At 40.2% G+C, this 11,379-nt stretch overlaps 1 protein-coding gene across 1 annotated transcript; it reads left to right on the forward strand.

Moving 5' to 3' along the window:
• The first annotated feature begins 249 nt into the window (after positions 1-249).
• On the forward strand, positions 250-6,543 carry LOC127438466 (piggyBac transposable element-derived protein 4-like). The gene is made up of 3 exons (XM_051694073.1): positions 250-535; positions 4,409-5,686; positions 5,795-6,543. The coding sequence occupies exons 1-3, from the start codon at positions 357-359 to the stop codon at positions 6,207-6,209; spliced, it is 1,872 nt and encodes a 623-aa protein (XP_051550033.1). The 5' UTR covers positions 250-356; the 3' UTR covers positions 6,210-6,543.
• The last annotated feature ends 4,836 nt before the right edge of the window (positions 6,544-11,379 follow it).

Below are 11,379 nucleotides of genomic sequence, written 5' to 3' on the forward strand. Positions count from 1 at the left end.
AGTAGAGCTTGTGCAGGAAATATGAAGCAGGTAGAAATGACATGATGGAAGAAATGGAAAGTTTTGGAATATCAGGAACAGGAGTAAAGAGTATTCTGGAGTGTCGTGTGAATGGACAAGGTAGAAGATGCTTGAACAGCTTCCAAATAAGAACAGGATTGATGGGGAGAATATGATATACTGATCAATTTAGGAGTTAGGTAACGCCAGAAGATGGCAGTAGTGCAAATGTAAGGATGCAAGCTGCCAGTAAAACTCAAAGAAGAACGAAACTCAAAGAATGGGATGAACCTCTTAATTTGTGCAGCGATCGATCGGCTCGTTAACCGGGACTTTGTTTGCTGTTGCGTTTTGCAATGGATTCACACACAAAGAGATTAACTGATACAGCTGAGCACAATGCAGAGCATTTTCTGTACAGTATCGATGAAGAACAAGACGAATCGGATGAATTTTCTGACCTGGACAGTGTCGCTTCCAGCGTGGAATCAACAGAGGCGGCGTTCATCGATGATCTTGATTTCGTCCTCGATCAGTAAGTTTATTAACTTTTTAACGGCATCTATCCTAAGAGAAATTGCTTGTGAAAGGCGCATTATAAATGAATGAATGAACAAATTAGATAAACCTGATTTATATATATATATATTGATCTAAAGGGGGCTTTTTCCAGTTTCTAGTGGCTATGTTTGCAAAAGCATACTACAATACTAATATGCATTATGCTATGTATGTTGCAATATTCAGCATATTTGTTTTGTTTCAGATTTGTCTTTTTTTTTTTTTTTTCCACAAATCAACTTTTTCCTGTTTTATTTGTTCCATTTTCTCTTGAAGACAATGAGCTCTGGCTCACAGAGAATTAAGGTTAAGATTATTGTCTTGCAAGCTTTAATTGTTTTTAGTAGGGCTGTGTGTCACCAACAATGTCACGATACGATACCTATCGCGATACCAAGGTCACGATACCTATCGCGATACCAAGGTCACGATATGATAGGTATCGCGATAAGGGTCAATTTTGAATTAAATCTCTTGAGCAGAATTTAGTAACAGTAACATCTGTTTATTGTACACTGAATAACAGTATAGAGAATACTCTACATTTTATGCCATTCAAAACAAAAAGTTCTAGTGTCAAATATTCTGGATCAGATGCTGAAATGTGTGACATAAGGCTTAAGGATTAAATAACACTTGTACCATAAAAATATGAACTTTACTGTTCTCAAACTTCTCATTTTTAAACTCTTAGTATTTAACATTTTGGTTTCAAGTGTTGGAATGTGCACCTAACAAATTCAGTTCTTCACAGAATTAAATGTGGAAATCCTTGTATGTGCTAGTTTAAGGCATTTTCAGATTTTTATTTAGAAACAGCAGTTGATCAACATACTCCGGGTTAAGAGCACTCCTCTTAGCTTTAATGATATCTCCAGCGGTGGAGATACTTGAACCAGGTTTGCAGAGGGTGTATCTTGCCAAGTTTGACAGTAAAGGGAAAGCAGACTGGTGCTCCTTCCCCCAGATGAGTGGATCCCCAGTAAGAGGTAATGGCTCTGTCTCTTTGTATTTCCTGACTTCATCCTCTGCCTGATTATACAGTGACAGAGGCGAATGAGGCCATGTAAAGAAGGGGCATTTCGCTCTCATCTCTCTTCCCCAGATCTCCAGATACGGCGATCTTTATGTCTCACGTCACTGCTGAGTCGGTTGTATCGATTCGAGTCCCGTGACTTAACTGAGCATGCAAAGGTGCTATAATAGAAACCGTAGGGGTTTTCTCCTCGGACATTACGTGAGTTGCAACTTTAAGTGGCTACAGGGCATGTATTACATCTTCAGCACAGGTTATGTCTGCTTCTGTTAATGTCCACAGATCTTTGGCATTTTTCCGCACCTCGGTTGAGAGTAAAGCAGCGCAAATTGAGGGCTGTTGTTCTATAAATCACTCCAACATGTCATGGGCACTGTTCCACCTCGTGCAGACATCGGTCATCAACTTATATTCAGGAAGTCCAAGTAACTTTTGCTTCTCATTAAGGACATGGCAGCCAATTGTGCTTTTCCTAAAAAAATGCTGTGATGCTCCAAACTCTTCCGAGAATACGGGGAACTGTGTGTAGCTTCAGAGCCTGTTGAGCAGTCAGGTTCAAACAATGCGCAAAGCACCTCACGTGAACTAATTTGGCCATCTCTGCAGCTACCGACATGTTAGATGCATTATTAATTACCATTACAGTATCTTTGTCTCCTATATTCCCTATTCATGCATCACACAATTTAGCAAATCTGCCATGTCCGCTCCGGTGTGATTATCAAACATTGCTTTAGTCTGTAAAACGTTTGAAAAATGTTCCCATTCTGGAGAAATGTAGTGGCTGGTTACCTTAACGTATGATTGAGTTGCTCTTGACGTCCACGCATCACAGGAAATGGAAACCCTGTTCGCTGAAGAGAATGACAGCAGGACGTCTTGTTTAACTTGATCATACAACCAGGGAATCGCCATTTCTTTTAAGAACTGGTACGTAGGTATGGTGTAGCGTGGCTCACACTCTTAAAGCAATTGTCTGAAGCCCGTATTCTCGACAACGCTGTATGGCCATAAATCCTGACATATGAAGCGCATTAATGCATTCGCTATCTTTTGAGCACGCTGAGACTTGGGTGGGAGTTTCGAGATGAAAGAATCAGGCAGCGTTGGTTGCGTCTGAGACAACAAGTTTGTGCTGTTACCTATTGCAGCCAGGGCTGGTTGGTCTGGATGGTGTCTTAACATATGCAGATGGAGGTTCGTTGTGTTACTGTAGTACTTTTGTTTTGCAGTACTTGCATATCGTGTGAGTCATGTCTAACGCGTTACTCTCGGGTTTAGTTAAAAAGCCAAAATTCTCCCATATTTTTGATTTTAGTTTTGCTGGCGGTGGCAAAATCCTCACATCCATTTTTTTCAATTAGTGAGCTGCTGCTGCTCACGTTGCTAAAATGGCAGCCAATTGGCATGGCGTGTGATTATTGGCTACCTTCAAAAGTGCGGCAGAATCGATACGGAAGCAGCTGTATCGATGTGCGCATCGTCAGGAGTTTGTGACGATGTATTGTCATATCGATATTCTGAGCACAGCCCTAGTTTTTAGCCCTCAGGATGCCCGTTTTGTCCCAATATTGAGGATAACATAAGCAGTTAACATTGATTAATTTTTAGGATGTGTTCTGAGCACAATTAATTCAGTTAATGCACATTAATTTAAAGTACAATCAGTTCTTTTCTCAGTGGACTTATTTTAGGAGCAACGGGGAAATAACCTCAATCTTGTTTTTTGTTTTTTAGGGTAAATCAGGGACATTGCAAGGGTTGGAAGAGATAAGGGGTATAGCCCCCAGATTTCCCCCAAATAATGTCAAAGTTCAAACTATACATTTTGTAACTTTGTAACTGTGAACGCATGCACCTCACACATTCTTTTAAACAACAGTTTGCATTTTCACGTAGTAAAGGGGTGCTGTGGACCATCAACTCTTGGTGAAAAATATTTTCTGTGCTCTCACATGTAATCCATTTTTATTGACTCTTCTCAGTAGCTTCAATGCAAACCAGAAGTTAAGAGACAAAACATGGAAGCATGGAGCGCTGAAAAAAGTAATTAAATGCAAGTAGGTGTACCTGCAGGCCAGAGATCTCCAAATGGGGGTGGAATCTCCCAAAGAGGGTGGGGTTAATCCAAAAGCAATTGCACCAACTCAAAGGGGGTGTCACTTCCGCACATGGAAAGGGTAAGGTTAGGGGCTCGCTATATCTTTGCAGGTGGATCGGAGCTCTGCGTGCAGCTATATCCTTGTCCCTTTCAGAGCTGGGCAACCCACGTTCTGGAGTAAACCCGCCCACTTTTGGAGTCACCCCATCCTCTTGGAGATTACTTCCCCATTTTACGTCTCCGGGCTGCAGCTTTACCTACCTGTAAAACCCAGCTGATGTCCATTTCTGCAGTGAACTCAATAAATGCGCAAGAAGTAATCCGCCACTGCTAGCACCCATTGCTTTTCATTACAGACTACTGAGCAGTCAAAGTCATAAAATATATTTTATTTTAGAAGTGGAATGTGTAAATCTTCAAAAAAGATCAGGGACTTGGAACAGTACATCAGTGGGCTTAAACTCCCGAAGTCTCTCCCTCGCAATGCCCTTGGGGAAAATGTTATTGGTGATGACAATAGTATGCTTTCAAGCTAAACCCATTTAACGAAAATGTTAGGCTATGTGTATGGATTATAATGTTATGTGAGCTTTGGGGCATTTCCCCTAAATGAGTAAATAAATATATAAAAATGTATGAACAAAGAAAATACTTCATGAAATTTTTCATAATTAAATTTTTTTATGTTGTCTCCTTGTAATGTGCAACAGGCTTTCCGATGACGATATCTCATTTGATGAGGAATGTAATCCAGAGACCACCCCACGAAAGAGGCAGAGAACTGGTCTGTCTTCCACGTCACCATCTCCAGCAAAATCTGTTTTCTCTCAATCACCTTCCTCTGTACCAGTTGTTCAGTGGAGAGGCAAGAGAAGGAGTGTATGCCGATCCATCCCTGGTTTTTCCTTTACCATCTCAGAAGTCAAGTGGCAGAGTGGAGATAAGCCAGATATTGAGCCACCTCAACCAGTCTTCAGACCTGCGGGAACACCTGGCCCACAGGTGGTCACCACCGCATCATTCAGTCCTCTACAGTTTTTTGAACTGTTCTTTTCAACATCAGTGATGCAGACAATTGTAAATAACACAAATGCCTATGGGGCCAAGTGTCGCAATGGGAAGAAGCCATGGCATGACATTACTATAAAAGATTTCAGGTCATACTTGGCTCTGGTGATTTACATGGGTCTGTTGAAATGTCCCTCACTGAGAGACTACTGGAGGACATCTAACATCTACAGTCTGCCGTATCCTGCACGAATTATGTCTTCTAGGAAGTTTCACATGATCTCTCAATCTATTCATATCAGTGATCCTAAAGAAGATGAAGAGAATGACAAGAAGAAGGGAACGTCTGAATATGACCGGCTGTGTAGGATCAAGCCGCTGTACCAGCACATTCGAAAGGCCTGCAAGGACTCTTTTCATCCCTTTCAGAACATCTCCATTGATGAAAGAATGGTGGCAACAAAGGCTAGAAATGGACTTAAGCAATATATGAAAAATAATCCTACACGATGGGGCTACAAACTATTTGTACTGGCAGATTCCCTCTGCGGCTACACGTGGGACTTCTTCATTTACGAGGGGAAGTCAAATTCAGAGCAGAGCAAAGGTATTAGCTATGATTCCGTCATGACACTGGTGAATGAAAAGTTGTTGGGCACTGGCTACAAGCTGTTTGTGGACAACTTCTACACCAGTCCTACACTCTTCAGGGACCTCCTCAGTAAGAAGATCTGGGCTTGTGGCACAGTTCGTGCAAACAGGATAGGCCACTCAAAAAAGCCAGCTCCTCACGGCAATATACGTTGGTTTCGGGACGACAACCTCCTGTTTGTGGAGTGGAAGGACAAGAAGGATGTACTGATATGCTCCACCTTTCATAAAGCCTATAATGGTGACACAGTGAAGAGGAAGGTGAAGGAGAATGGAACTTGTATCATGAAGGATTTCCCTGTTCCAGCTGCAGTTCTGGACTACAATAAGTTAGTACAATTTATTCAGTTAAGTTATGAACTTTGTCTCTTTGTGTCTGTCTCTATCTTTTAAAACCACATATTATAGTATTAATCACTATTTTCTTTTTATTATAGGCACATGGGGGGAGTGGATCTGTCCGATGCGCTAATTGGATATTACACAGTTCTGCATAAAACGATGAAGTGGTATCGGTCATTTTTTTACCATTTTGTGGACATTGCGGTAGTAAATGCCTTCATTTTGCACCAACAGACGTCCAAGGAAAAGAACCAGAAGCCTTTGACACAAAAAGCGTTCCGGGAGGCACTTGTGTTGGAGCTTGCAGGAACAGGGCCTGCTTGTCCGGTTCCTTCTGAAGTGTCCCACCTGCCCACGTTCATCAGTGGGGACAGCACTACTGGAAGGAAGAGATGCAAGGTCTGCCACCTAAAAACTCCAGTCATGTGTGTGACTTGTGGTGTGGCTCTGTGCTTGGTTCCCAAGCGTGAATGTTTCACAGACTGGCATGAATCGGGTAGTTTTGAGTAAATATCCAAGTGCAGAGAGTATTTCAAAATACAGTAAATAAGGGTGCAGAAAAGGGTTCAACGGTTTACACAGGCCAAGTTCATTGGCAAATGGTTGAACTGGAAATATAGGATGGAAAGTTGAAGGTAACTTTCAAAAACTTGGGTGACGGCGACTCCTGGTGTTAGGACAATGGAGATGCATGCTCTGATATTCCAGTAGTTCATGATCAATGGGTGCCACAATTGTAAGTAGTTGTAAATATGAAGTACATTTTTCACACTGTTACTCTACTGAAATGTAACCAGTCTTAATATAACACATTTTGATCTCATTGTGTGTGCTCCAAAGTAGTAATGTCAATAAAAAAAATTATCTTCATGTCTGGTTTGTGAGATTTCTTACCTGAACGATAATTGTATAGTATATAGGTGGTGTATGTCAGAAAATAATTTGGTTACTGAGTCTCCTATCAGAGTATCTTTGGAGGTATACCAAGGCATAGTTTAAACTAAAAACATATCATTTAAGTCCCTGGTACACTTCATACGAAATCGAAGAACGAACGGGTGTGACGTCATGTCGAACAAAATCTGGCCAAAAAGAAGGTGTTTTTGAGTTTGTTTCTGTGGTTCGTAACATCTCGCCAGGTTGAACTTTCAGGAAAATTTCTCAAATCAAATCTACTCAAAAACTCTCAAGTGTCTATTCACTTATGCCATCTGCAGCGAAAGACATTCACACATCTGCCCAAAGTTAGATATGTCTCTCTTATCATTCTTTTGTCTGTATTCTACCCATTAACACACTGTTATACACCCATCTTTGCAGTAGTATCAGTGTCATCATAAATTACAATAATTAATGTAATTAGCACATATTATTGCTGCATTAAGAGTGTTAGCGCATTAGCGCCATTAATGTAAAAGGTAAATATTACAAATGACACTATGTACTTTATATACATTACTGGAGTATTATTTTCATTGAGTAGTTAAAATAGCTTATTTTACTGCATAAGGCATGAAGTCATTGATAACACCATTTTAATTTAATTTTAGTTGATGTTTCACATATCGTCTTGAGCATCCTCATATTTAAATGCTCTCTAGGTCCTCGTGGTGGTGTAGTGACTCGCCTCAATCCGGGTGGCGGAGGACGAATCTCAGTTGCCTCCGCATCTGAGACCGTCAATCTGCGCATCTTATCACGTGGCTCGTTGAGTGCGTTACCGCGGCGACTTAGCGTGTGTGGAGGCTTCACACTATTCTCCGCGGCATCCATGCACAACTCGCCACGCGCCCCACCGAGAGCGAGAACCACATTATAGTGACCACGAGGAGGTTACCCCATGTGACTCTACCCTCCCTAGCAACCGGGCCAATTTGGTTGCTTAGGAGACCTGACTGGAGTCACTCAGCACGCCCTGGATTCAAACTCACGACTCTAGGGATGGTAGTCAGCGTCAGTACTCGCAGAGCTACCCAGGCCCCACTAAATGCTCTTCTTAACGCCTCACCCAGCATTGTGGCCAGGGTCTGAATGTTCGCAAGCAGTATGTCGTTGCTTAGCTGTTTACATTTTTTAAATCTGAGGATGCTAAGTAAAACCTAAACTAATGTGACATTAAAATGTGTTATCAGTTACTTTATGCCTCATTGTATGAGTAGAATTCACATTTCTAAAATAATATATTTGCAGTATATTATGTTTAATTTCTATTGTTTACATGCTGCTAACCTTCACCATAGTATGCACCTGTTACCCTGTTGAACTTTGTTAAAAAGAATCCATGTGAGATCATAAAGTTTTTAAAGAAACATTTTATGCAGTGGTGACTCAGTGGTTAAGGCTCTGGGTTACTGATCAGAAAGTCGGGGGTTCAAGCCCCAGCACCGCCAAGATGCCACTGTTGGGCCCTTGAGCAAGGCCCTTGACCCTAACTGCTCCAGGGGCGCTGTATCATGGCTGAACCTGCACTCTGACCCCAGCTTGGCTGGGATATGTGAAAAAAAAAAGAATTTCACTGTATATGTGCAAATGTATAATGTGTGATAAATATAATTATGATTATTATTATGCTAGAGCAAGGATGGGTGTCAATATAGGTGTAATGGCAGACAGCTGAGAGGATTATTCAGTGGGCAGAATATAGACAAAAGAATTATTAGAGACACATCAATGTCTGTAAGCCATTCAGGTATGGAATGGAGCAGCATATAAAAGCAGTGTACATGGACTGTATTTTTGTGTGTGTTTGAGTAGAATTAATTCCTTTTGTAAATCTAAAAAAAAAAACACATGGCATGGTCTTGTGCGAGCTTCGGGACATTTTTGTCTTTTTCATTTGAGTTTTTACGATCATTTTGACTGTGTTAATGCCAACGGCATACATTTAGCCAAAGGTATGTATTTTGGGGGGAATTTTGATATTTCAACCTCATAATACATCTATAATACACTGTGTACACAAGATAGTTACACTCAGGACCTTCAGAAAAAAAAAATGTCCCCATTGAAACCCATTAAAATTGCAATATTTGATCTCAGTGCCATTAAAGCATAAAATCATGAATTCTATGATATTATGCTTTCATTCTGGAGCCCTGGCTTCAAAATGTACATGTTTCATATTTTCCACCAGATGGCGCCATTTTTCTCATGTTTAGCCTATGGAGCAAATACAAGCTTTTTCCCTATTTTCTGTATTATAGAGCACTGCAGGACAATTGAATAAATGATGCAGCTAAAATTGTGTGTGTGTTGGTATGGATGTCAGAGTGTTTTGTGTGTGTGTGTGTAAAAACAACAGTGGCATTATGTAAACAAACTGGCATTTAAGGGTTAAAATCCTGAAAATGAATGAATATTTGGTAGTTATGATCAAGACTGATGTTGGTTAAGAAAATAACTAATTGAAAGTGGAAAATAATATTAATATCTAATATTATTATGCCAGGTTTTTGACATGGACGTCCTTTAAGGACCTCTGAGTAACTTTTTTAAATTGACGCACAAGGGTTAAATAATGTTTATAAAACTCTTTGGATTTCATGAATCAACTTCAGATTTGGAATATAACATTATCAGACTTGTGGCTTGAGCTCCATTGTGTATCTAGTTCCATTTAAGGCCAGTGTCAAAAAATATATTATGAAAATAATTTTCATATCAATTCCTATAAAATTTTTCTTTATGACTTTAATCAGTTCTGACATCTGGGCAACAAACTTACAAGTGTCTTCTGTCAAAACAGACCACAATTATGACTGTAATACAAAGAGTTGATGAAATACAGCCATTATGATTGAGGATGTCCAATTCAGGGCTGAGCTCAGAAAATGGGAACAGGTTGATTATCCAGGAATGAACTACTTTCCCCCAAAGTGTAGCAGTGTAACGGTACAAAAAGGTTCATTTCTGCTTTTGGATGAACCAATTGATTCTCAGTGTGATAATGCACAGTGAATATAGGAATGCATTTACTAATGTTAATGAATAGAACCGTATTGCACAGAGATAACAAAATTAAACATAACTAAATGTATATTAAGATGAAGCTAAATGACCCACAGATGTGTTAGAGTATGTTTATTTCTGCTTTTGAGGAAATGCAGTGGCAATTTCCACATATGTGGACATCATGTTTATCAGCGTGCTGACGTGAGAAAAATGAACGGATTTTTTAAGTGGCATATCAAACGAAACTAGAGACTCTACTCTTTACAACCAGACAGGTTTCAATGAAAAAACTTGAAGAGATTACTTACAAGAAGCACTATTGTTGGCTCTGCATCCGTAAGAGCACTTCAAGGAAATCTACGGCATGCTGTTTTGTCACATGACTCTGTGCGGCATAAGTTTAACCCTTTAAATGACAATCTAGAATCTTGTGAACAGTATTCAGTCAGTTTTTATTCATTTAAATTATGCGTTGAATATAGCGAAGCCAACATACATTATCCACGTATGTGGACGCAGGGTCGCATGAGGATAAAGTGTAAACTTTGTGGCACAAGCATTCCTTAGTTTGGTTTGACCAGTGGAAGATGGATTTGTTTTGCCATGACGAACTGGACCAGGGAGTTAACGCAATTAAAAAGAATCTTCATCATCATTATCAGCTTCAAGGTGAGGCACATACTAGCTATGTTATAAAGAAGGTCTATTGTTATGTATTATTTAAAATAAGAATACGCATTAATAACATGGAAAAATAAAAGAACAACAACAAATGTAAGTCCGCACATTGCGGCATAGATTGCATTGCACCTTGCTGGGAAAGAAGTGACTGAAAAGAAGCATCATAATTAGGATGGCCAGACGTCCCGGTTTTCCTGGGACAGTCCCGTATTTAAGCACTTTATCTAGTGTCCCGACTTACCTGAAAAAATGGTGTTTTGTCCCATATTTCCCCTCTCCTAAAAATCGCCTATGCTGCTTTCTCGGTCACGTGAGTATTCTAATCAAAGGTAGCCAAGGATACGGCTTGTAAAATCAGTAAAATCACACCATGTTATTTGAAGTACATGATTGGACTAAACTATCCAATCACAATCCCCTATCAGTAGACGTCCAGTTAGTGAGCTGATTGAAGAGTCAGTTTGAAAGAGCACACAGATGAAATTGCAGCTGGTAAAATGTCAAGGAAGCATGCATCTACATTTAATGAGGATATTCAAAAAGAGTTTACATTTCTAAAAAAGGAGTCACAGACAGGGCCTTGTAAAGTGAGGTGTGAGATTGTGAAGCTCGCTTTTCCATCGCCCATGGAGGCCGCACTGACATCACGCAGCATGTTCATACAAAAAAAGCATGTGGATGCTGTTAAAAGTAAGTGTGCCACACCAAATGTTAGCGATTTATTTTATTATTCTTTTGTGAAGCAAAGTTCAGAATCTGACAAGGTGCACGCAAGTGAATGACTTTTTGCTCATCATTCTGTAGTGCACGGCCATAGTTTTCAGTCGGCTGACTGCACTGCGAAATTGATCAAGAAATTTGTATGATCCAAAATGTTCTTCTGCCCCGCACCAAATCTGAAGCTGTCATATGCAACGTACTCGCTTTTGTGCAGCTGGACTATCAGAAATTACTGCAGCATGGCAACACACGTTTCCTCTCTCTTGGACCAGCTCTTGAAAGAATACTACATATTTTCAATGGTCTGCGTGCATGCTTTCTTTCTCAA

Source organism: Myxocyprinus asiaticus, chromosome 49 (assembly GCF_019703515.2).
Source record: "Myxocyprinus asiaticus isolate MX2 ecotype Aquarium Trade chromosome 49, UBuf_Myxa_2, whole genome shotgun sequence".
In the NCBI taxonomy this organism is placed as follows: domain Eukaryota; kingdom Metazoa; phylum Chordata; class Actinopteri; order Cypriniformes; family Catostomidae; genus Myxocyprinus; species Myxocyprinus asiaticus.